Source organism: Peromyscus californicus, unplaced genomic scaffold (genome assembly GCF_007827085.1).
Source record: "Peromyscus californicus insignis strain IS unplaced genomic scaffold, ASM782708v3 Scaffold_15__1_contigs__length_86483966, whole genome shotgun sequence".
Taxonomy (NCBI): Eukaryota; Metazoa; Chordata; class Mammalia; order Rodentia; family Cricetidae; genus Peromyscus; species Peromyscus californicus.
Genome location: NW_026294447.1, coordinates 10,540,813 through 10,568,452, shown reverse-complemented (window position 1 = coordinate 10,568,452; position 27,640 = coordinate 10,540,813). Strand labels below are relative to the sequence as shown.

The following is a 27,640-nucleotide window of genomic DNA, read 5'->3' as shown; positions in this document are numbered from 1 at the left end:
ACCCCCCACTCCCAAAAATATTCTTTCAAAGTTTTTTGTTTTAACTGTTTCCATGCTTTTCAATTTCTAGTCAGTGGCTCAAAAAGTTCACAAGTTTGCTAGCTCTTTTTTAACTGATCTCATCGCAGTGAAGATGTGCCTTAGTATGCACTACAGGTCGGTTCCAGGGACCCTCACAGATACCCAAATCCACCAATGTTCAAGTTCCTTATACAAACTAGTGTATTTATTTGTGTAGAACTGACACACATCCCCTAACACATTTGAAATCATGTCTGTCCCTTTCCCATCCAATGGCATGTACATAGTTACTGTACTGCACAGTTTAGAATGATAAAGAGCAAAGAAAAAGGGTTGTCCATACCGAATGTCTTCAGTCCTAGGTCTACCGAACCTGAGGAATTGTTAGCTGTGGATACAGAGGGCCAGCTATACAACCTTTACTCTACACACATGAACACTCCTTTAATGGTATTTATTTTAGAAATTCCATCACAGAGTCAACAACAGAGAAACTGGTTTTTGTCTGAGTCTAGAGACTTGACAAGCGAGAGTTAGGACGCTAGACTATGCAGTGCACATGTCTGTTCAGCGGAAGGTCACGTTGACAACAATTTTCCCGATATCAACATTCAAACCAAGGTACTCCAAAGATGTTAGTTAACAGTTTTCTTGCTTTGTGGAGTAAGCAACACTTTTCAGAGACCATGAACCACAGGCTGACAGACAGGGGTTTTTACCTTGAGAATTTCTCATAAAGACTCACCAGCTTTTCCAATCCACAGAAGCATTTACTATCCTGAAAAAATGCCTGAGTACTTTCTGCTCTCCTTTACTGGAAGGTCACAGACACCCCAACTTCAGCAAGGCAAGAGGGATGAGGGGGGTTTGAAAGGTTTGCTCCATGTCTGTGGGGTAGGCTCATAGGATGGAAGGCCAAGGATGTGCCACCAGTATCACACAATTCTCTTTCCGCTATTCACAAAGCATTGTGAGCACTTCCTATATACAGATACACTATTCTAGACCCAGTACATGCCACAGCGAACACAGTAGGAGTTCCATATTTAGTGGGTTAGGTTTACATGTGCATGTTGTATGTGGTGAATTCACGTGTGCAACTGTGTGTGCATGCTTGGCAGTCAGGCATTGGTGGTAGGTGTCTTCCTCTATTACTCTCCATCTTATTTTTGAGATCAGGTGTCCCACTGAACCCAAAGCTGGTGCCTTAGCTGCCATGACTTCCCAGCATGTCCTCCTGTCTCCACACCCCCAGTGGGTGCTGGGGATCTGAATTCCTTAGGCTTCTGCAGCAAGAATTTGGCTTACAGAGTCATCTCCTTAGCCCCAGTGAGTCAGATCTTTAATAATAAGTAAAATGTGAAGCATATTTACTGATGGTTAGTATTGTGGATTAACAGAATGATGAAAAAGAGAGGTAGACAGTACTCACTGGGGACAGAGGGAGCGAGAATTTAAACAGGCCGGTAAGAGGGGCCTCACGAGAACAAAGCAGAGTGGTATATTTCAACAAAGGAGCAAAGTAATGAAAGACGCTAGATCCTCAAGTCAATTCCCAAAACCGACTGAATTCATGATATATGGATTCTTCTGTCCCTTTACGACTAAAGAAATGCTGAGTCCAAGTATGTCTAATGCCGTTAGGGTCCTAAGACAATCAGAATAAAGAGATCAAGGCTCTAGTCCCCTCTCTACCACTGCTATTCTGTGAACTAAGTCTAAATAGGACAATAAAAACTGTGTAATGAAATAAAGGTAGAGGCGAAGAGAAGTGTTAGACAGGATGCTTTAAAACTTCATTATGATCATGACTATGATTATGATTATTAGGGTGGGGGCATGCCATGCTGAACACGTGGAGTTCAGAGGACAGTCTTTTGGATGAGTTCTGTCCTTCTACCTTTAATGGATTCTAAGGATGGAGTTCAGATCACTGACCTTCATATAGCACTTTTCCCTCTGAGCCATCTTGCCGGTCCCTATGACGCCTTTGTTATAACGCTGTTTCTCTGACTTATAAAAGAACTGGAATAGAGTACCTTCATACTTTAGCAGACCAAACCAGTCAAAATTCCAGCATGGGTGGAGGCTTCTCCCTGCTGCAGTGGAGGAGCTGTCAGCAGTTGGTGGCTGCTGAGGGACGGAGTGTCACTTTCCTTCGGGGCTGTGGCTCCTGGTAGGGTGCTCCTGCCCCGGTGGGTGACCCCACACCCATGTGTATATGAGCAGCATGAACTGGATTCATGAGGTTATTAATTAAAAAATACAAAGTAAAACAGAACAGGAAGCTGAGAGGGAACAGGGTAGGGACACTAGAGGGAGTAAGAGGAAAGTAGTAGTAGATGGATGTGATCAATATATATTATATAAATGCTGGACACTTTCAATGAACAAAAAAAAAAAAAACACTGCTAAAAATGGAGGAAGCCTTATACACAGGCCCTATTATTCTGCTCAACTGTTACCGTTCCTGTGACACTCTGCCCCCATCTTGTGCAGATCCTTTAGATTAAGCAAGATTCCTTTGCAAAGAGAACACATGAGGAGAAGAGCGTTTCTTCTGGTGGCATCCTACATATGCCTCTCCCCAGGAATTTTATAGCTTGCTATCTTCCAATATCACAAGGTGCTACATTTTGCCAAAATATGCAGAAGGAGAAGGCTGAAATGAGTGCTAATTAAAATCAATGTATTTGAGGACTCTGGAGAAAACTGATAAGCCCAACTGGTGTTAGGAAAGCATCTTGGGTAATTATGAGACAAACTATAAAGTAGGAAGTGGAGTCACAGTGCCAGTGTGAGGAGCTATTTTTGTGACAATGTTTATTAACACTGCACATGTCTCAGGTTCATTACTCTGCAAATTTGATGTGTATGACACTCTCCTCATTAGCAGGCCTACTGGCTAGGAAGCCTGTGTACACCTAAAGATTTCTCAAAATAGTGTAGGCAAGATGAAGATAAGGTCATATCGGTGGGGACAAAGCGAAGGACAAAGCCCTTCGGTGGATGCAGTCAATGGGATGATGGATGATGTGACCTGAATGAGCAAGGATAGTCTCTGTCATAGGGTATACCCCTGGATCCTTGATGTTGCCCTGTGATTGCTCTGAACTTAGGCACAAAATGCACGAGGACTCAGTCATGTGTCCATTGTACAGAGCCACAGCAGGGCCAGTCCAGCTCTTCCTCTGTGCATTTAAAGTTTACAGAATTAGAGAAAAACTACCCCTCAGTTAAGAAGAGAAAATATGCAGTGACAGGATTTTCCATGCACTTAGATAACTGATGGCAGTGACTGGACAGGATTAGGGGCATGGCCCACCAATGCCTGGCACATTCCAGATTCCCACTGTAGGGATGCTAAATCTATAAATCTCATATAGATTTTTCTTCTGTTTCTTTCCCTTTTGTTTGAGACAGGGTCTCACTAAGTAGGCTCTGGCTGGCCTGCCACTCACTACGTAGACTAGGCTGGTCTCAAACTCACAGAGATCTGCCTGCTTCTGCCTCCTCCCAAGCACTGGTTTAAAGGCATGTGCCACCACTCCCAGTCCTATGGGAAAATTTCAAAATTCCAAAACACCTCTGAAGTCTCCAATACTGCTGGTCTTGATAGTTTTAGACAGGGGGTAATCCACTGCAGTACTATTCTCAGCAATCTGAGCAGCAACAGTTCACTTTACTGAATGCCTGCTATGAGTTGGGTTCTTCACAAAGCATTTGAATGTCTAGTTATATCTCTTGCATTTATCAGAAGGTACTCTCCATTCCATTTCATAGCTGAAACTAAAGTGTAGAGATTATGGTGTGTGTGTAAGGCATTATCGATAACTCAATAGAGAATTCAGTCACTGTCATAAGAGACTCGCAGGAAAGGTATTCATTACATGCCATTCTGCATTGGTCAGACTAGTCTTGAAATACTGTTAGTTCTGTGAACCATCCCCATGTCTAGTCTGATCTGAGGCTGGAGGGAAGTCCCACATCTCTCTCTAGTCACTGGCACCCCCTTATTGAAAGTATACCATCTCTCCATGTGACCAGGGGGTCAGATCTAAGATAAGTGATGGTTCCTGTGTGATGCACAACCACTGCGAAGCTTAGTGAACTTTAAATTTAGAAAATACTGTGATAAGCTTAGGCAGGCCCTGAATTTGTGATCTTCCTTCCTCAGGCTTCAAGTAGCTGGGCTTAGAGGCAAGAAGGATCTTGACCAAGTAGGATACATTTTTAAGAAAGATTAAATTATATCATACTAGTTATAATCTACTTTCTCCAAAATGAGGATTACTGCTGGATTAATTCCTTCTGTTACCTGTGCTTCTTTACCAGTAAGTAGTAAAGCATAATACCTATATTTTAAGGAATGAAATTCCTTTTCTAAAAAAACACGGAAACATTTATTATATTCTTATCCCAGACCTATAAATCATCAAGGTATTTGCAAAATAAATTTTAAAAAATCGAGTTTAGTATCAAATTAGTCTCCAGATCTCAGTTCTTGGCTCCTCCTATCACCCTAGACACTCACCTTAATTCTTTTTAGGGTTAGAAACCTTTAAGATTTACAAAAAGCTCCAGAAAGTATTAATGATAGGTTCCCTAACAAAAAGTAAGTTTAACCAACTACTCCATGAGAGAACATCTTCAGGGACAGGGCATAGGCTGGGAAGATGGTGTAGAGGGAACGTAATGGAGATAAAGAAAGATCATCCCAGAAAATTAACCTAGAGTAAGAATGAGAGCTTAAGGGGTGTGGGGAGTAGGTCAGTCTTTCATGACCTTCCAGACACATCAGTCAACTGTGTTCCAAGAGGTCTGGTGGGACTCAGACCTTCCTCATACTCAGAATGGCCTGGGCCTAGTTTGCATGGGCTCTGTTAAGACATTTAGGGGCAGGCTGTCCAATACAGTAACTGCTGCCATGTGGCAACTGAGCAGTTGAAATGTGACTTGGCCATAGATAGATGTGCTGTGAATGCCCAATACTCAGCAGCTTCCAAAGACTGAAACTGGAAAACAGTGTGACTAACTCATCAGAAAAACTTTATATGGATTACCTATCAAGGTAATATTTTGGGATGCACTGAGTTAAATAACATATGCTGCTAAAAATTAATTTAACCACTTCTTGTTTCTTTTTAAACAGTGGCTACTCGTTACTTGAACTTACATTTGGGCTCGCTCTACATTTCTGTGGGAGAGCAGTGATTTAAATATTTTACTGTCCTCCTTCAGAGATCACAGCATGAAATTACTATCAGAGACAGTATTTGGTTTGTACGCCACAGTGATAATGCATCTTAGAAAATGAGTTTTTGTAGCTGGAAATGGGTATACTAAAAAAATTGACGGTAATCATAATACTTATAAAAAAAAAATAAACACCGAATAACTGACCCACAGGCTTGAAAGCACAAAGGCGGATTCCGCCTCCTCCTTAATACCAGTGATAAATGATTCTCTTGTCTAACAGCAAGGCCAAGGGAAGAATTTCTGCTTCCAGGTTTTCCAGTTTCAAAAAGAGGCACTGATCATATCCTGAGGACCTGGAAAAGAGTTCTATGTCTGCTTCTGTCTGCGTCAAGGGTACAGGCCATCCATTTTACAGAGGGTGACTGCGCTAATGGACCTGGCCCTCTTGGTAGGAGATGTGCCTCACCTATCCTGACCCCATCAGAACACTAGATGCAAATGAACTTTGAAGGACAGTCAGAAAATGAGGTAGGAGGGGTCGTACATGCGGACTGTCCAGAGGACTCCATGGTCAGAAATGTTGTTCATAAATATTTTCTTACTGGGCATTCAACTCAAGATTTCACCAAGCCACTGTTGAGAATGAACTGGTTATTCTGAAAACAACAAAGGGCAGCAGAGCAATGACTGTGTTTCTCGCTGTAAAGATTCAAGTAAGTCTGAAAGCTCTTCTCTGATGTTTAAATGCATATATATATATTTATCTCTAGCTTGTTTGGAAAATTAAGAAGTCAATGAAGACAAGGGAAAAAAAGAAATGATGAAGTGCTTTTTGAAAAGTTTTCTTGTAGCCTGATGCCATGCAGATCTGTGTGCGTCTGGAGGGACTCTTTTCCTGGACACTATGAAGCATACATTACAGAGTACTGGCAGAGAAGGATAGAAGCAAGCCTCATTCCTCAGCTCCTTCCATTATTAAAAGCAGACTGAAGCCATATGAGCACAGAACCACCCAGACAATTCTTCAGCCAAAGAAGTGCCACCCTGCTTTACAGTTTTCCATTTCTCAGTGATACTGCCCAGGGACCAAGATGAGGAATTCTCCTAGGAGCTGGCCACACTCTGCTCTACATATGTTTTTTATATTAGATTTGCCCATCAATTTGCTTCCCAGTGGGATGAATGTTTTTCTTTTTTGTTAAAGAGGAAACACCAGTTATTTATAGCAACTACAGGAAATAATGAGGGGCTGCTAGAGTCACCGAATAGCATGTCACCAAGCAAACAGATCCATAAACAGTCATTTTCCACAACAGTCCTGCAACATGCTTAGGCTGACTGGGCCAGGTCACTTCAGAAAGCCTTCCAAGCTGCTCTCCAGCCTTCCCTGCAGGAGTGAATTTTAATCAAGAGATCACTAAATGGTACACTGGGCAATGCAGAGCATTATGGGTCTTTTCCACCACTGGGTCTCAGAGCTCGGCCGTGGAGCTGTCCCTCAGAATTGCTAACTATCAGCACTGAGGAGAGCAGGAACCTGGGGCAGGGCTAGAATCATTAGCTCTGAAGACCCTACTGTATGAACAATAAAAAAGAGAAAATATATAAAGTAAAAAATTCACCAGTATATAACATATTCTTAAGCTATATTAAAATACGAGGTTTAGCCGGGCGGTGGTGGCGCACGCCTTTAATCCCAGCACTCGGGAGGCAGAGGCAGGTGGATCTCTGTGAGTTTGAGGCCAGCCTGGTCTACAGAGCGAGTTCCAGGAAAGGTGCAAAGCTACACAGAGAAACCCTGTCTCAAAAAACAAAAAAAAAAAAAAACAACGAGGTTTAATTTTTAAAGGGGACTGAAAATAATCTCATTGAGGAAGAAATCAAAATGTTACAGCTTGATTATCACATCCTCTGATCGTCAACTCCTTTACTGCTCAGATGTGCACATCTCCATCCACACCTTTTAAAACTCTTCTATAAGCCTGAAGGTACACACAGAAACAAGTTGGCATTCACTGAGAATGATTTTTCAGACATAATTCTAATACTATTTTGATCATCTATATATAACTCATCATGTTTTGTGATTATAATATATTGTTCTCCATGTAAAACAAACAAATGAACAAACAAAAGCCCTATGAGGACATCACCTAACATGACCTACACTTCTCCACAAATGGATAAAACAGTTTTGGATGCTATCTCAGCTTTTGTTGTTATTATAGTTATCAGTGAAATGCAGCCATGGCCACCACAGTTACTTAATTTCAGAGAGTAATTTTTAATTTGCTCATTATCATATATCTCAATTTTCCCACATGGCCCATGGACCATATGAACTCTTCAAAGCTGACAATTTCTCAAATGTCAAAACCAGAGAATATATGCATACTTCACCATTTCAGTGCATACCAAGTCACCTACCAGGCATGATAATGTTAGAGAAGCCCAGCTTCCGTGTTATGGACACTCCATGAGAGAACACTGAGGAGTACTCTCTTCTGATTTGTTCAATGTCTCCATGTAGCAGCTGGAGGGAAACTGCTAATCCTAAAACAAAGGAGAGGCACTCAAGTTATGGTAAGAAAAAAAGTAACCATGTTACCTAAGAAGCAAATGAGCTTCAACAAGCTCAGGTTTACAGTATCCGTTTTGACTAGACACACAAAATTGATAGAAACTAGAAATGATCTCCAACTAACACTTTTCCAACATTAACACTAGAGTTTTCCAGTTTCTAGGAATTGGAGAATCACTGGCAGATAATTAATAGCAAGAAGCAGGCTTCTAGCCACGGCACCCTGTTCTCCAGCCCTGACTCTCTGGAACATATCACTCTACCAAATACTTGTCTTGAAACAGACAATGGGCAATGAGATCAAAACAGAACTTTATCCTTTTTCAACTTTACAAGGCCTATAGATAATGACCTACCAAATATTAGAAGCCTGAAAACAAATCTTAAGATAAAGGCATTCAAGGATTTTTAAACATAATGATTTTTCTTAAAATTAAAGCAACAAAGATGATTGTAATAAAAACAAGGTTATGTTCTTATTATGATATAATACAGAAACTCAAGATGGCATTATTTTCTGAGAATTTGTTAGGATACAGGACACTTTGACAAACAAAAAGGAATCTAGTGAGTAACAAAATTATGATTTTCTTTTTTCTCTCAATTACAATGACATTATCACAGCAGGATATGCAAAAGACAATGTTTATTTCATATATAATTTTCTCAATTCTCAGGCAAGAACTACAAAAGGAAACTAATGTGAAAATGCTAGTATGTACACTTCAAAGACCTAACATCTCTTTCCATCCCTTCCTCCTTTCTTCTTTCAACATTTTAAAACAAGAAAAACACAAAGGCACCTCCCCTGGATCAGTCATAGAAAATGGAACCTCTCAAAGTGACTTAATTTTAAAAAACAGTGACTCAATTTTTTAAAAACCTGGACTCAATCAATAAAAGTGAGTTTGGATCGTGGATTAAAGAAGATAATAAATCTGTTCCCGATGATCTTTAATCTATATCATCATTTGTCACCACCCTTTCCTGAATAACCCACTGTCATCAATTTGTAGTACTACAATGCTCTCCAAAGACAATGATATACAAATGACTTCAATCGCACTGTGATGGAAAATCTGCAAACTTATCCACAGTGCAGCCACACGAGGGCCTTCCTTCTATTCTCCGCTAAATAGTACGAGGAACACAGACCAGTGAGAGGTATTGTTGACTTGTTTGCTCTAAGAGAGAGGAGGTAACAAAGAAAAGAACCAGGAAGGACGCCACCACAGGCTTGTCTAATAGAATGTCTGTCTCAGAGAAGGGCTGTGAGAGTGAAGTCTGGCAGGTTTCAGGACTTTGAACCTGTTCTCTATTTCTAAGTAACTTGCCCTTACTGATCCCACCTACCCTGTTCACTTTGAACTGGGTGGCTGAGAGCAGCAGAAAAGGAGCAGGACCTGCCCTTCCATAGCCACGTGGAATGAAGTCTGGAAGGGTTAGGCATCCGGACAAGCGGATGGACTGCGACCCTCGGTGCAGCCTCAGGACACTGCATGGGGCACTACTGATTCCTTTCAAAACTCAGAGGCTCGGGCACAAAAGACCAGGTAACACGTGTTCTAATCCATCTGTCCTAGCAGCCATTCTTGCTGACTCATGACCCCCGCTGCCCCCACCTCATCACAGCCTCTGCTCTCTTCCCACTACTGTCCTCCTGCCTTCAACACCTACACCATCGCCATTAACATCACCAGGAGCTGGGATTTGTAGACAACACCTACAGCATCACCATTAACATCGCCAGGAGCTGGGATTTGTAGACAACACCTACACCATCACCATTAACATCACCAGGAGCTGGGATTTGCAGAAGAATCATGTGCATCACACGGTTTCACAAAACCATTCTTCCTGTTTGGCGGGGGGCACTGTTCAAAAATCCCAGAATTCTTAGAGAATAAATGCACTGACACAATTCTTGAGATTCTGTTATATTTTTCAAATGAAAATCATTTTACTGGGGCCTTTGTGGAAAGATCAGATGGGGATACTTGTAACACTATGTGATAAATACAAAGGGCAGGGGAAGAATTCTCAACAATAATGGAAAACCAGAGATGGTGTTCTTCAGGATAGGGGCAGGACCATGTAAAGCTGACTATGATTCTTGTTTTGTTCAGTGGGTACTGCATTTATTTAGCCTGTAGTCTTCTCCTTCCCTCCCACCCTTTCCTCTCCCCTCCTTCTCTCACACCCTTTCCTCTCCCCTCCTTCTCTCCCACCTTTTCCTCTTCTCCTTCCCTCCTGCCCTTTCCTCTTCCCTCCTTCTCTCCCACCTTTTCCTCTTCTCCTTCCCTCCCACCCCTTCCTCTTCCCTCCCTTTCTAAAAACAGAAAGCGAATTCATTCTAGAGAATTGGATAATGAAAAAAGCATTTAGCCATAGATAATGGCATCCTGGAGAAATCAAAGAAGATATGAAAAGGAGAAAATATACTCTCAGGAAAGAAATGGATGGAGGAAGAGTCATGATGAACAGGGAAATGCATCAATCCAATGTCTAGATAGCAAGTGCCATAGAGAGGAGAGGGCAAAGGATAGAAAGGACGTTAAGGAGGCAGCTGACAGAGGGAAGCCAGCTAATAGATGTAGGAAGGAAATACCAAGGTGATGAGGAAAAACAGATAAAACAGTGTAGGGAAAAGAAAACTTACTTGAAGAGTTGGATGCATTCTAGAATTAAAAAAAAATATAGAATAAAGCCCCAGATGTGGTTAATTTCTTTATCCTAGTGATAATAATTTGTGATAGTGGGAGCAGTAATTGCCATTGGCAGTTGACCCAGGTTCTCCAGAATGCAGAATTCACAGTGAAGAAGTAGAAAGGTCAATTGAATGGCAAGACATACTACATATCCTGGCTACAATATATGCCCTGCCCAAAACATCTAGGCTTTTCCCACAACCTACAACTCTTAACTAAAGAAAAGACAGTGTATAATTTTAGTAAAAAGGGACAAAACAAGAAAACAGCATGAGGTGCCGGCAGCTGCCCACACAAGGAGCAGCTCCACAGAAACATAACAGCATTTCTATTTATTTTGCCATTGTAGAAATTGTTGATCTTATTTTTATAGTGGTCTTTAGTTATCATGACCTTACAACCACAAGGCTAAATAAATGAGTTAACAGAACAATAACAACACATTGGGTAAAAGATTACTCATCACTACAAAGGAAAATCTTGGCAAATATTTACATACTGATGCGAAAAAAGTTCAACTCCAGAGTAGAGTGATGACTGGCTAAGGATGAATGGGGCTGGGAGGGGAACAAGGTACATGAGAAGATTTGATTAAGGGATATAAAATTCCAATTAGACAGATCTTGAAAGTTCTCGCCACAAAAATACAAGTATGTGAGATGACATAAAATTAATTACCTTCATTTATTCATTTCACAATGTATGCATGAATCAAAGTCTCACATTGTACAACATAATCCTATAAAAATTTTGTCAATTATTTTAATGAACACAAGGGACAAAAGAAAATTCCTTAAGCATTCTAGATACTTGAAGACTAGCTTAACCTTTCAGGTTTAGTCATTTATGACTCAGGGCAGGCTCACAGAACAGGAATTGTCTTTCTGTCCCCATCCTTGCCATCCTACTGTACCATCTAGACATCCTACCACCTCTCAGAGGTGACTTCTTCCAAAGCCTGATCTGCACACTTTTTCTGGATTCTTACCATTCTTTGAAATGACCAGTAGCTTATGGTATGAGAAGAAGGCAGAAGAGGGAATACAAGGATATATACCATAGAATTTCTATTCCTAAGAACTGGTAAGTCAAGATACATATGAGTAAATAGACTATAAAGAGAATGGGCAAAGTATATGAAAGGAATATACAGAAAATTATTACTTGAAAGGATTTTCAAGTTGAGAGAAAAATTTTAAAGAGCATTATGATAACCTGTAAAGCTAGCTGAAGAACTAGGCTACTAATTTTAATTTTAGAAAATACATAGTGTTTTACAGCCTTTCTTTCCCAGCCCTTGATGTAACCACTGGTTGACCTTTACTGTCAACCTGACTAGATTCAGAATCACCTAGGAGACACACATCTCTGAGGGTGGTTCCAGAGAGATCACCTAAAGAAGGGGAGAAGCACCCTGAATATGGACTGCACCTCCTGCAAACCAGTGGGTTGATGACTTCGACTGAATAAGGAGAGCGAAGAGAGACAGCATGCTTAGCATCCATATTCATTTCTGTTCCTGACTGAGGAATCAAATGTACTCAGTGGCCTCCTGTTCCTGGTGTCACTCCATGATGGATCATATTAAGTCTAAGATTAGGAGCCACAATAAATCCTCATTCTTTTCAGTTGCTCCTGTTGGGGATTTTATCACAGCCACAGGAACAGTAAACCAAACTAAGTATCCCAAATGAGATGGCTCTGGGAGGAATGTTCCTTTATTTAAAGAAATGTCATCATTAAACTGAGCTTTCACATTGGCCTTGACATTTGAGCTCCAATTAGAAAGACCTGGTATGTAATTTTAAGCAAAAGCATAGTCATTAATTAATCTGGAGTCTGGAAAAGAAAAACACAAAACAACCCTGAAAGTGTATTATTCATTATCATGCCCAGAGCACAGCAGCAGTGTGAAGAAGAAAGGCTGAGGGTCTGTGGACTATTTGGTGGCTCTCATTTTATGGGGATTAGAGCTCACTCATTTTAGAAGACGGCTCTTTTTAAATTCATGAAATTCTGCATTTTTATCTTAAAAGTGGCAAGCACAGCATGATTATAAGTAGCAGCCAGAATTAATTTTTAGTAACATCAGCCATTTTGTCACTAATGAGTCGAATAACATATATCTATGAATATACAGCAATGCAAAATGGAAAATCATGACAAATACATTTGCTAAATATACATGTTATTAAGTGTGCTGTTTAAGAAGTACACAATACAGCTGCAGGACGCTGTCTCGGTGTGGAGTTCTTTGTGCTTTGGTTCCCATCTCTAAAACATACAGACAATGACATCAATTCTACAAATTTCTCTAGGGAAGGCCTGACAAAAAGTGATGCTGAAATTGTGGTAGAAGTGTTTGACACTGAACTGTTCCTTGTCTCTCCCCTTTTCCTCCCAGCCTCGAAACCAATAAACTAGGTTGCACTCCAAGCTGCATAAGTTTCCCAACAACCATATATTAAGAAAAACATTCCTTTCATCTAGGCTTGGTGGTCCATACTTGCAAGCCTAGCACTCAGGGGGTGGAGGCAGGAGAATGACAAGGTTGTTCTTAGCTACAGAGCAAGTTCAAAGCTAGCCTTGGCTACATGAGACCCTGTGTGGGGGAAAAAATGGAACAAATAGCAATTGAAAAAAGTAAAATCAAACTTTAGGAAGTAATAAAATAAAAAAAGGAGGAGGAAAACATTTACTAGGGTTGTCTTATCACTAGAGAGAGCCCAGGGTTTCCTGGGTACATGGCTTTGTGGAGGGTTCTAAGGCAAAACTGTCTATCGACATCACAGTTCTAACATAGAAGATGAGACAAGATGTAACTGGAACACACGATGAGCAATCCACACAGAGAGATGTGAAAGTGGAAAACTCCCCACTCAGGGTTTCATGTGTTACATCCAGATAGAAGCCGAAAGTGGAACAAGTCAGAGATTTGAACCCCTGAGATGTTCAGCCTGCCATTGGGTAAGCAGGTCCATGTCATCCCTACTACCTTCCTGTTTTTCAATTATAGGTTTTTCTTTGTTTCATCTTTTCCCTTCTTCATTTCTAATGGACCAAATAGCACATAGCTGTGAACATATAGCAATATAAAACTGTAAAATCATGACTTCATAAACAATGGGTTGGGTTTTCTTATTTTACCTGTTTTTATTCTACTACTCTGGAAATCATATATTCTGTTTCTACTTTTAAACATTTTAATACAAATAATGGACTTAAAGTCTGTACTTAATCAGTTGTTTACATCTCATCCTACAATGGGGAAGGGGGCATGGCAGGTCTCTGCACCTCTAAAGAGGACATCATTTAACATGCTGTTTGCAGCTGCAGCTGGTGCTTGGGTGGATTTCCTGCCATGTTGCCATTCTCCTGGCACACTCTTGTGTCTCACATCGTTTTGCTGCTGGACCCCATTCTTATTTTTCCCTCATGGTCACTCCCACTACTTCTTTCAGTGAAAGTGGAAGGTAGGTTTTCCATGACTTAATTTGAAATTGGAATTATTTAATCCTCACTTTGAAGTTACAATGTGGCAAACATAGAGTGCAAAGTTGGCCTTTTTCCTATGGCAATTCTGAGACATTCCATGACATTCAGACCTTTCTAACTGCTGAAACTACTTTTAGGGGGAAGAAAGGTAATCAAAATTTTTCTCCTGGGTTTTAGTTTGTGCTGTGGGATGTTCTGTATGGCAAATGTGTTGCTGATTAGTCAATAAATAAAACACTGATTGGCCATTGGCTAGGCAGGAAGTGTAGGCGGGACAAGGAGGAGAATAAAGCTGGGAAGTGGAAGGCTGAGTCAGAGAGACACTGCCAGCCGCCAGGAAGACAAACAGCATGTGAAGATGCTGGTAAGCCACGAGCCACGTGGCAAGGTATAGATTAATGGAAATGGATTAATTTAAGCTGTAAGAACAGTTAGCAAGAAGCCTGCCACGGCCATACAGTTTGTAACCAATATAAGTCTGTGTTTACTTGGTTGGGTCTGAGCGGCTGTGGGACTGGCAGGTGAGAGAGATTTGTCCTAACTGTGGGCCAGGCAGGAAAAATCTAGCTATAAATGGCGTCCAACGTGGTGGCAAGAGTTTCCAGCTAAAACCTGAGAAAAGATTCTAAAACAGAGCTAAAAACAGTTCCTAATTGTCTCTCTCAAATGAGCAGCAGCTGCCGGTTTGAGCTACTGGAGGGTTCCTAGCGTGCGCTCGACCTGCAGTATGGCGGGAATGAGGCCTCTGCAAGTGGAACATTAAGCTGCTGGGTGGATTTAGCCTTTGCAGGTACAAAACAAAAAAAGAGGTTTCTGGACTACACGCTGCTTGGATAAAAGCATAGACCCACGATAGCTCCCAGAGCTGGTGGTAAACGTAGCCATGTTGGGAAGCTGAGGTGGGCGGAGCCAGCAGCCACAGCTGCTGCAGTTTAAGGCAATAGATTCACAATAAGACAGATTCAGATGTAATAGTTTACAATGTGTGTAAAATATACGTAGGCTTAAAAGAGACAAAAAAGGTGATATATAGAGTTATAGAAACAAATACATAGTTTTAAAAAATAAAGTCTTTAAAGAGACAGTAAAGGTAATATAAAAAATAAGCCACGTAAAGATGAATATTACACAGAGAATCTGGATTGTGTTGTCTTTGGGATTTTTAACTGCAGAAAAACATTTGATCATAAAAGATGTTGAGTTAAACCAATATGTATATTTTAAAGATACTATGACTTCAAAATTTGGATATAAGGATATGTTGTTTTGGAAAGGAGACTCTGCTTTTGTTCCCACAGAAAGCCAGAGGCTATGGATTTGTTCCAGATTAAGACACATCAGGTTTGACCAGCCAAGACCCCCTGAAAGGTCTCTGATGACACCATGGCCCAGATGATCCAACATCCAGAATGGTTTCAAGGCAATTGGCTCAGACGATACAGCCTCACGGACTATTCCATAATCCTAAAATTTTCTTTGTGTTCCCATAAGATACAGCGCCCCCCTCCAGCAGGAAGTAGTAAGAGAAGCTATGCCCAAATTCCCAAATTATATGTAATTTTACTTTGTTAAGGTTAAAACCTTCCTTTTTGAAAAAAAAAAGGGGGGGGAGTGCTGTGGGATGTTCTGTATGGCAAATGTGTTGCTGATTAGTCAATAAATAAAACACTGATTGGCCATTGGCTAGGCAGGAAGTATAGGCAGGACAAGGAGGAGAATAAAGCTGGGAAGTGGAAGGCTGAGTTAGAGAGACACTGCCAGCTGCCACGATGAGAAACAGCATGTGAAGATGCTGGTAAGCCACGAGCCATGTGGCAAGGTATAGATTAATGGAAATGGATTAATTTAAGCTGTAAGAACAGTTAGCAAGAAGCCTGCCATGGCCATACAGTTTGTAACCAATATAAGTCTCTGTGTTTACTTGGTTGGGTCTGAGCGGCTGTGGGACTGGCAGGTGAGAGAGATTTGTCCTGACTATGGGCCAGGCAGGAAAACTCTAGCTATAAGTTTGGGCTTTGGTGCTCTGTGGCTTCACAACTTACCTAGATATAACTTTAATTGTATCTACCCTCTTTATAATTTCTTTTTTTAAAAAAAAATCTGAGCATTTCCATTTCTCAAATTCTTAGCATTCAAATATTGCAGCATTTTCTTTTACTCTCAGCCCCTTCTGGAAGCCCTATTAGACACACACTGGTCTTTCCATTCATTTCTCTCTATCTTTTAAGTGTTTATTCAGATTTTTTCCATCTCATTATTCCTTTGTGCAGAATCCTGACTGAATTAAACTTTAATTTCAGCATATCGATTCATTTTTTTAACTGTTCTCATTCCCTAGATAAGCAGTCTTATTATTATTTCAGTGACATGAAACAAGAATTTTCATTGTATTTGGTTCTCTAGGACCATTAGAATCTCAGCACCAACTTGATACAGACTTTGCTTTTTTAAATGTGATATGCCAGTGTGTAGAGTAATGTCAGCAGAATACATACTCAGTCAACATCTTTTATACATTAGTTTTAAAATCTTGTTATTTTATATTATGACTGTCCTGCATTACATCTTAGCCTTTTCTTGATGATTTCTTGTCTAAAATTCTAAGATGTTGTGATTCTCATTGGCTACATCTGCTTCCTCTTATTGGCAACTGAATCCTGTCAATATTATCATGACTCATTTTGGGTGAGTGTTTCCCCAACAGGAGTTCCACCCATGTGAGTGTGGAAATGACAATGTACAATGGTCACATATTTACTTTTTAAAAAGACTACTCAGCTGGGATTAGTTTTATTTTCACACACAAAATTTAAATTTTATAAGTATAAATTTTTGCAAACTATTGCATTAATGTAAATCCAGACTAAGGGCATAAAGGTCAATGTACCGAGGAAGAACCATTCTGCCCATTAGCCCTTAAAGCAGACAACAGCTTTCTAAGGCTCAGTATCAGAGGACTTCTGGGCACTACTTATTTGGTCCTAGGCCTTAACACTCTTGGATCAGTTCAACTTAAGCACTCCCTGCTCCTCGTCAGGGCCCTCATCTTACCAGACAAGTTACCTGAATATTATTCTAGATTTGAGCTTCATCTTTACATAGAAGGGCAAGATTTCTCTTTCTACAAACTTTATTTATCAATTTCTTACCACATCTCTACCTTCTGCCCTAACTCCACGCTGGACTAAAACTAGGGCTTTGCACATACCAAGTAAGCTTGGCCCCTGACCACACTGCAGTCCTTGACCACACGCTCATGGCGGAAGCAGAAGAACGGGTCACACAGTTGACTATATCAGACTTGGAAAATCAATTTATTTAAAAATTCTTGGCATCTGTTTTCTTCCAATAACACAGTAGTCCATGAAGAAAGTGTAAGAGAATGCCTCCAGCAGGCAACTGAATTGGAATTGTAAATCAACAAATTGAATAACCATTCAAAAATCTTCTAACTATGTAGCGTTTAAGGGACACCAACATTATCCATGCTTTGTTCAAAAGACTACTCCCTCCTCTAAAATTTCAATAATGTACCAAATTAAAGTGTAAATAAGACTGATATTGATGAAACTTTGACCTAAGACATATAAACCAATTAAAGACTAAGACTGTACTTGTTTTCCTTTTATTCACAAATAAAGTCTCATCATGTAGTTCTGGCCAGCCTGGAACTTGCTCTGTAGACCAGACCAGCCTCAAATTCACAGAGATCCACCTGCCTCTGCCTCCACGTGCTGGGATTAATGACATGCCCAGCTGCACTACTGTTTTTTATTTTCGCTTTTGAGTTTCTACAAATGTTTGAAAGAAAGATTATAAGATATTAAAATACATGCTCTATAAATAATTATACTAAAAATATTTGAGCTAAGAATAGATGTGCTAATCATGTAATGAGATTTTCACACACGAGTTAAAGGGCATATTACAATCCAGAAATAGTTATAAATGAATCCCCAAACTGAACTATTGGGATATGAAAGAAAGAATATAGTTGGTGTATCTATAATAATCCTCATTTGTTTTATTTTCTTAAATAGAAGTTTCATGAATTTTGATCACTCAACCCTAATGGTCCCTCTTTTTCATAAAAGTCAGCATTTAAAAGTATGAATATGCTAAGAAAAAGTTCCAGACTGCTTCATTTAACTTTTTTTCCCAAAATAAACAAATTCAACAGTGAGGCTGGAATTAGGCTCTTCATTTGAACCCAGCCATGATATTAAAAAAACTCAGATACATTTTAAAATATTCCCAGTTGAACAAAGGTCTGCTATTGGCACAGGCCAGGAGCAGGCAGCACACTCATTATGTGTAATTTTGAAAGTGTAGGTGAAAAAGAGCGAGGGATTAAACTTACTGTCACAAAGTGTTGTGGAAGATGAGAAGCAGTCTCAGCAGGCTGTCCTAAGCATAGACTGTGGAACTGAACACATAACGCAGGACCTTCAACCCAGTCCCCAGCGACTTTCCCTTCTCTTTTTATTAATTAGCATAACAGTCCCCAGACCTCAGGCTTTGTATCTTTTCTCTAGGCTATATTTATTTTTCTTCCAAATTGGATATCTAAACCCTTCTTAATTTTGGTAATTTGTGCAAAAAATTCCAAGAACTCCTATTCTCCATGAACTATTGCGTGTCTAAGGCATTATGCTAAGGTCGTATTCTAAAGCACACACACACATATTGTGAGCAGAAAATGGGAAGGCACTTTAAGAGTCATTTAAAAGGATTCAGAAAGCACCTTAGGGGCTTGGTCCTCAAAGTCAGGGAAATTATCAAACTCCCTTAGGGTTTGACTAACACCCCCAATTCACTGTTTTCCTCTGATTTGGCACTAGGAGACATCAAAATAAGCTTCAGCTATGTATCTTTTAACTGACAGCATGAATCTTTTACTTTTTATTTTATTACTCACATAATGAATACTTTTCAAGTGCTTACTAGTCATTAAACATAGGATATTTTAAATTTTAATATTAAAACTATATTGAATATGTATTATTAAGTAGTTCAAACTACTAAAGACCCCACTCTAAGAAAAAACATGCTCATCTACTCAACTTCCTGCATACCATTTTTTGTGTGTTCTACCGGACATTTCCTTCATTTTAATTGTAATTGTTAGAAAATAAACCAGATACTGTGGTTATAAAGAAAATTTGCTACAGAAGTTAGTTGTGAGAAGGTAGCATTCAAACTTTAAAAGAGAAAACACAGAAAGGTGGAAAATGGAGAAACCATTTTCCATGAAGACAAACACTGTTGTGTGTAAAAGCCCCCGACGGAAAGTATCCTGCTAGGCCCTTTTTGCCGCTGCCAGACCCTTACTCTACTAGAAATGTTGTGAAGTGTATAAGTTTTACAATATTGTGATTGAGTTCAAATGAAAAGCCTAGTTCCCACTCAACTATACCCGCACATGATAGAGAAAGGGTAAGACTTCGGAGGTCTTTCTCATATAGGTACTATAAAGCCAGTCATGACAGCATCTTCCTTTCAACCACTCACAATCCAATTATCCCAAAGGTCCCTCCTCCTGTTGTTACTATACTGGGTACAGTGCTCTTAGAGGCCAGAAGAGGACATTGGAGCCCTTGGAACTTGCTCAGAGCAAGAGAGAAGTAAGTTTCAGGGGTGCATTCCAGCTACCAAATAGCAAACTCTGGACTAGATCTTGTGAGGTGTCTGGGGAGTCACAGGAGACCAATCTACTGAAACACTACCGACGGCCATGTACTAGAAGTTGGGTGTCCTTGAATACTGCCATCTTGGACAACCACAGATTTATATCACTAATATTGATACTACTCAAATATGGGTAGAACTGGAGAATGTATCAGTGTTGATGTGCTGGAGCAGCAGCATGGTAGATAAACATCCCAGTGAGAGGAACACTTGGAATCCTTACTACATACATACACTCGAGTTCCTTCTACCTTCTTTTATCTGAGCTGCCACGGGAGAGGCACCATCTACATTTAACATATGTCTTCCCGAGTCAAATAATCTGATTAAAAAAATTCCTCACAGGAGCGTCTAAGCAGCTTTCCTTTCAGTTGGTTCTAATCCAGTCAAGTTGACCATCAAAGTTAATCATCATGCTTCCAGGGATCTGGCAAGAGGTTAGCCCTATCTGCTGGGCTCTCCTAACATGCAGAAGGACCGAGAAAGGCATGAGCACTGTTTGCTGATTATAGCTGTTGGTCCACAGATCTCCTACACTAAATTTCAAAATTTGGAAAATGTTATGTTTTCTCCAAGGAAGTAGTCAGCCAACGGCTAAAAATTATAGAGAAAATAAGACAGGACTGACCTATAAGTCAATGAATGTCAAGTGAAGGAACAGTAGAGACATCCACCATTATTTACTTTCACAGAGTCTTATCCAGAAAGTAAATTCACCAGCTAGAGATGAGAGCTGGGGAGAAACCCACGCTCACCAGAGGAGGATGACACCATCAGAAGATTTCAACAGTTTCTCTTGACTGCTGTCTTCCACTTTAAAGTTCCATCCTTTAGTCTGATTCAGGATAGCAACATTTTCATGACACACATAGGTTTATGTCTAAGTTTTGGTTTATGTCTATTAGTTTAGGAGTTTTATTTATTTGTTCATTCTTATAGTAAATATTATTACCTATTTTTATTTTTTTCATAACACCAAGCACCTAAGAATCTACTGGCTCAAAGCCACTTCTTAAATATATATATTACATAGTGATGGTGCTCAGAATATGCTATGCTACACCCAAAGAAGGAATTTTAGTCGACTATTTCGGAAGAAACAATGTGCTAGCAGGTCATTCTGGCCTTCCCTGCTTGTCTTCCATGAAATGGGTCAAAAATTCGTCTCTTCATGCCCAAGAAGAACATACAAATGTATGTTCACACATACAAAAGGGAAGTTGTAGCAGCACTTAAACAAATAGGCTTTGCTAAGACCCCCGGTTCACTGCCATGAGATCGGGAACTCTGTTGTGTTTTTCTGACTCTCTACTCTCCATTCAACCTGCTGTAAAAGCACTAAGGCTTGCCCACTTCCTCAGCATCGCTAATGCAGGTTTCTACAACAGAACACGCAGATCAAGTCTGCAATATTTTCTTATGTTAATCTCTCTTAGTCACAGAAGGATCAGCCAAGAAGTTAGGATGGATGAAGAACAGCTACTTTTCCTACACACTACAGTAGTATTCATGACTGTTTAGCGCATTCAATATGTTGTGTAAAATAGCAGATCTTCTACACAGCAATCCAAGTGCAGTAGTTTGCATAAAAATGGCCCTCATAGGCTCATAAGGAGTGGTACTATTAAGAGGTGTGGCCTTGGTGGAGTAGGTGTGGTCTTATTGGAGGAAGTGTGTCACTGGGGGTGGGCTTTGAGGTTTCAGATGCTCACGCCAGACCAGTATCTCACTTTCTTCTCCTGCTGCCTGCAGATCCAGATGTAGAACTCTCAGCTGCCTCTCCAACACCATGTCTACCCGCATGCTGCCATGCTTCCCGCCATGATGATAATGGACTAAACCTCTGAACTGTAAGCCAGCCCCAATTAAATGTTTTCCTTTCTAAGAGTTGCTGTGAACCTGGTGTCTTTCACAGCAATAGAAACCCTAACTAAGATACCTAGTGATCATATAAAAGTTAGAGAAATGTAACTACCATACATAATAACATTAAACTCTAATCACTATTTCCATTAGCTTCTAAGTGAAGCTAGTTTTTTGTTTGTTTGTTTTGTTTTCAATACTGCACATACCCTTAAAAACAGGAGGCCACAGAGTCTGCACTGATAGCCAGAGAGCCTGCATGGGAATGACCTAGGCCCTCTACATATATGTGACAGTTGTATAGCTTGGTCCACTTCTGGGAACCCTAGCAGTGGGAGCAGGGCCTGTCCTTAATGCCTTGGCTGGCTTTTGGGAACTATTCCTCATACTGGATTGCCTTGCCTGGCCTTAATACAAGGGAAGGAGCTTAGTCCTACCATAACTTGATATGCCATGCTTTGTTGATGCCCATAGGAGACCTGCCCCTTTCTGAACAGAAATAGAGGAGTGGAATGTGGTAGGGGAGTTAGAGAGAGTATGCGAGGGTATGGGAGGGGAGAAGGGAGGGGAAACTGGTCGGGATGTATAATAAATGATAAGTTTAATTAATAAAAATATCTTAGAGTGTATTTTAATACATTTAAAAATTTTTAAATATATATGAGTGATCTTTTGCCTGCATATATGTATGTGTACCACATGTATGCCTGGTGTCTACTGAAGCCAGAAGAGGGCACTAGATCCCTTGGAATTGGAGTTAGAGGGGTTGTGAGCTGCCATGTGCTAGGAAGTGAACCTGGGACACGAGTGAGTGCTCTTAACCATTAAAACACCTCTCCAGCCTCTTTAGTATTATATTTTGAACTATATAAAGGAAAACTAAAAGGAAAAAGGGAGCAGAAGAGATATGACAACCACACATGATATAGCCTGTGTTTTCTTGTATTACAGAGGACATTGAGAACACTGTCAAACATTTAATAAGGTCTACATATCAGAAATATTATTATAACAATGTTGAGTTCCTGATTTTGATATTTTACACTGGATATGGTGGTTTGGAGTAAAGAAGAACTGAGTCAGCAGTTTGCTCTTAGGTAGTTAAAAAGAAAGAAATACATATATGCATGTATGATACACAGTGTACATATCTACACAAGTGTGTGTGTATAGGTGCCGAGATGTACATATGTACCAACATGCACAAAGGAGCAAAGAGACCAATGTTAAGAATTCTAGCCACTCAGTAATACTGAGTCAAGTGACTGTGTACACATGCACACATACTGAAATTTGGGGAATACAAATAATGTGAATATAGCAAAATGTAGTAAAAAAAATGCTATGGGAAATGAGTAAGTATTTGCATGACTCGGTACTTTTTAATTGAATAACTGACCACAAAATAAACTTCAAAAACATAAAAGAGACAACATGGGCTTCTAATTAGGAAATTCCAAAAATAAACAAGAACAGTACCACACTATCTTTCTAGCCAATAGGTGGTGCCATAAGGTGCTACTTCTGTCTTAGCACTTTGAGAAAGCAGTTTATAAATTCAACTTGCAACAGCCAGGGGCACTGATAAAATCCTTGGGTACCAGATCACTTGCATGATACTAAAATAAATGATTACACTGGTGTGCACAGATAGGACTGTCAACACAATCAAATACTACAGAAGTCTCTTTGCAACTGCAACTAAGGAATACTGTAACAGCCTGCATAGTGCCAAACTGCTCTCTCTATGGAGGAGGCTCCTTATGTGGCCATTCCTGTGAAATCTCATGGGGATTAAAATGAACAGTTGGACGAGTGAGCGGTATATACTCATCTTACTAAGGCAAAAGTGCAGACTCTAGAAACTTACCTGGTTAGCAAATAGGATTTCTTTTGTTTATAAGCCATGTGTGCAAACTAGAATACATCATACATACAAAGATGATATGAAAACATTTTGAATTTTCTGTTAATATATACTGAACGACACTCAGTGTGTTTCACATTTCTGTGTGTGTGTATGTGGAGATGTGCACACATGTGGCGGTCACAGGACAACTTGCAGGAGTTATTCTTTCCTTCTACTATGTGGTCTTTGAGGCTCTAACTCAGACCATCGGGCTTAGCAGCAAGTTCTTTCCCATGGACCTGTCTCACCAGTCCTATCAGTGACTTTTTTTTATAGACTTAGGTCCTGCCACTGAATTTGCCTAAGTAAATAACGTTGACTCAGTCTAATTCTACATTCCTAGATTTCAACTGCCATCTACCCGAAATGATGTTTATAATAATCATTTCTGCTCAACAAACTCAAATGTGACTTATTTTTAATGAATATTTTTAGAATTTCAAATGTTTTCAATGGTCCTTCTATTTATACATTTTAAAAGTCCCATGTAACACAACTATTAAAATTTCAAATTACTTAACCTAATTACAGAGTTATATTAATTCAGTGATTTTTTTTTTAATCTTTAAAAGTTAAATGGATCAGCCGGGCGGTGGTGGCGCACGCCTTTAATCCCAGCACTCGGGAGGCAGAGCCAGGCGGATCTCTGTGAGTTCGAGGCCAGCCTGGACTACCAAGTGAGTTCCAGGAAAGGCGCAAAGCTACACAGAGAAACCCTGTCTTGAAAAACCAAAAAAAAAAAAAAAAGTTAAATGGATCACTCACTGTTTTCTCCCACTTTTTTAATGCAACAGACACAGCGGTGAATCTTCCTTCCAGCAAGTTCTTAGGTTAGAAGGAAAATGCCAGGTGTCTAGATTTACCCCTTTCCCTATTATACAGACAAGATCACAGACCCACCATCCAGGAGGGCGTCAGTGGAACCAAAGGCCTGCAATTAGCTGGTAGAATTCTTTCAAAAGAAAATTAAAATAAATCTTCCCCCTTTTTTTTTTCCAGTACCAATGACCAAGGAAAAGAAGGGGTGATAACAGAAAAAACAGCAGCCCTTTCATAGAGTGACTCAATTTCTCCTGAAATCATTTGGTGTCAGTGGTCCTATTTAATCAATGATTCTGTGATCCCTGGAGAAAACAGTAGAAGGCATCTTCTAATCATTGTGACAGCTCAACACTCCACACCCCAACTCTCCACTTGAATTTCTGGTACTCTTGTTTTCTTTACTATTTTTAAGAAAGTCACTAGAGTGCCTCCAATTCAGTAATGAAGTTGAATGAAGCCCAAATGCCTTCCTGGGCTTCTAACTCCCTCTCCTCAGGGAGAAGACACAGACAGATCAAGGTGACAGGAATGATGACTCATCAAAACTGAAGGGAAGTACTTGGCGGGAAAGTGTGAAGGTCTTTGTTTTAGAAGGTGTGTTGTGATCTTTTACTATGTTAAAGTACTGCACATTGATGAGGCTTGGAGCTGGGCGGGTCTTGGGTTGAAAGAGCCAGAAGGGATCAGGCAGTGATAAGAGGTGTCCAAGTCATCCAGATGCTGGCAGTGTAAGACCTGGATGGAATGCAGACTTGAAAGAGAAGCATGGGAAGTTGGATATCCTAAGGACAGGAGAGTCAGCAGGGCTTTACAGCAGAAACCAGGCATAACCAGCATGTGCCCAGATGCTAAGGAACTCATGTATCCTAGTGGATAACCAAATGGGATGGCTCTCCCCACAGAGATAAGGTCTTTATACGAGGTAGTATGTTACAATGGAGCCTTTCATTTTCCACAAAGTTCGTAGCAACTACGGTTTTTTTGTTTGTTTGTTTTCACAGTATAGTAATTATTAATAGAAAAGGGAAGGCTCAGGACTAAGTTGGTTTGTGTCTCATTTTCTGGTAGAGTCTCATTTAAGGGTCTAGGAAGATGAAGCAATCAGGTTAGTCAGAAATGTTGATAAAGGACATGAAACACACGGAGCTCTGACCCAGCAGGTCAAGTGTGCAGCCCTTCCTTCTGGAATTAACAGATGTAGTCACAAGGACAACAACAGTTAAATTCCAAGTAATCAAAAAGAGGTGTTAGCTAGCAAAGCTACAGGGAAAAGATGGAAGAATTGAAGTATAGGAGAGGTGGAGTATTTCTCAAAGACGCAACCTATCAGTAAGACAACAGTATTAATACAAAGAACAAAGAATAAAACACCCAGCCTCTTTAGGAGTTAAATAAGGATGTGTGTTTAAAAAAAATGGAACCAGGTAACTTAGAAGTAAAGTCTAGAGTATAATAGGAAGTGGTTTCAAAGGGATCAACCAATAATTAGCCTAGATTACCTATATATAGCCATAACCTATAAGATATGATGCAGTCTATGACACATTGCTACTCAGATAAGACTATGCACCGTATAATTCATGGTGGCATCTAATTATTGCAGTCTGTAAATAAGCATGCATACATTTTCTCTATGTGACATTACAGCCAGCATCACTCCCCTCTGCATCCCACTTCAATGTGAAACTGTATGCTTGTTACCCTATACGATGACATTATTTATTTGTTCATTAACAGATAGTGACGAATGTTTTCTATTAAACCATACTGTCAGGTCTCCACTTACCAATCAAAAACTCAACCATGTTTATTGCTTAGTTTTTACTTTACAGTAAAAACTTGAAGGCCTCAAGACATGGCAGCACAGAACAAAGTCAGATCCTCTACTGTTTCAAGTGAGAGTGGGAAATTTGGTTTTATATAAGGAATTATATTTGCAAGACTATTACCATCTAGAGAAATGCTGAGCAATGTACTGAGTGTTTCTAAACAGCAAAGAACAAAAACGAACAAAACTCCCAAAGAGCTGACCATTTCCATCTAACACACATGAACAGCGGGTCTGACGTGAAAAGTGTAGGGCAGGACAGCCAGCTGTACACACCCACCTGCATTGGAGCCAGTCAAATTGTATCGGGCATTCAGCTTTTTGATGATGTTCTCGTGGATTTGATACCACTCACTCTCTGTATTACACCTAAGAAAACACAACCGTTTGGTTAGTCGCTAACACAAGTTCAAGTCCCAGGTGTGACGGCACACTCCTCTCTTGGCTATAACCGCTAGAACATGCTTTTCTCCTTAGAGTCCCCCATGCCTGGCTATGAGGCATACTTAGCATGCTTGTCCCAGCCCAGGCAGAAATGCTCAATTTGGCAGTAGCTGACAATCTACCTCAATCCATTGAGTGGAAGCTGTTGAAGACTAAGATTTTGATAACTGAGATTCAAACTTTCACTATTAAATGAGTTATGTTTGGGGGCAAGTTGATCACCTTCTTGCAGCTTGCTTTCTTTATCTGTTAAACCTGTGTAGTTAACATATTAGAATATTAAATAAACATGGGCTTAATTAAGTATTGCCTGGCATACAGTAGATGCTCAATAAATAAAGGTTCTCATTAGAAAATTTCTGCCAGCCCAGTCGTTTGGAAGCGGCCGGCCGGAGGGAAGATGGTTTACATCTCGAATGGACAAGTATTGGACAGCCGGAATCAGTCCCCATGGAGATTGTCTTTTATAACAGATTTCTTCTGGGGAATAGCAGAATTTGTGGGTTTTTTTTTTTTCAAAACTCTGCTTCAACAAGATGTGAAAAAAAGAAGAGGCTATGTATGGAAGCTCATCTGATTCCAGATATGATGATGGAAGAGGGCCACCAGGAAACCCTCCACGAAGAAGAACGGGTCGAATCAGTCATCTTCAAGGCTCCAGCCCTCCTCCAATGGCTGGCGGATGAGGAAGGTAAACATCTGCTCTTCAGAGCAGACAACTAGACATGCACATGTGTAGAAGGAAACCATCAAGAGGAAGTGAAGAGCGGCTTATGCAGGACAAGATGGTGCATGTCTAAACAAGGACTGCTCTGTGTCCTCACAGATAAATGAGGTCATGCTGGGAATTCCCTCTGCAGGATCTGGCCTGACTGACATGCAGTTAGATAAATGTACATGTTTGTCTCCTTATTTTTTTTGTATAGTTTACTAAAGTATTAATATAGTTTTAATAAGTAAATATTTCTAGGTTGTAAAACTTGATTCTTCATCTTTATATGATTAAACCCCAAGTCTCTGATCTGGAAGAAATAAAGGATATGTATTTAAAAAAAAAAAAAAGAAAAAGAAAATTTCTGCCT

The 27,640-nt window shown here is 40.1% G+C and overlaps 1 protein-coding gene and 1 pseudogene across 4 annotated transcripts in view; one reads left to right on the top strand and one right to left on the bottom strand.

The window, feature by feature from the left end:
- Positions 1-27,640, bottom strand: part of Dock4 (dedicator of cytokinesis 4) — a 430,242-nt gene that overhangs the window by 162,977 nt on the left and 239,625 nt on the right. For all 4 annotated transcript variants that reach the window (XM_052738384.1, XM_052738382.1, XM_052738383.1 and 1 more), the window contains exons 12-13: positions 26,395-26,483; positions 7,648-7,773 (exon numbers count right to left, since the gene is read on the bottom strand). In XM_052738384.1, coding sequence (XP_052594344.1) covers positions 7,648-7,773; positions 26,395-26,483 — 215 coding nt within the window. The remainder of the gene's footprint in view (positions 1-7,647; positions 7,774-26,394; positions 26,484-27,640) is intronic.
- Positions 26,930-27,599, top strand: LOC128110698 (selenoprotein K-like; annotated as a pseudogene).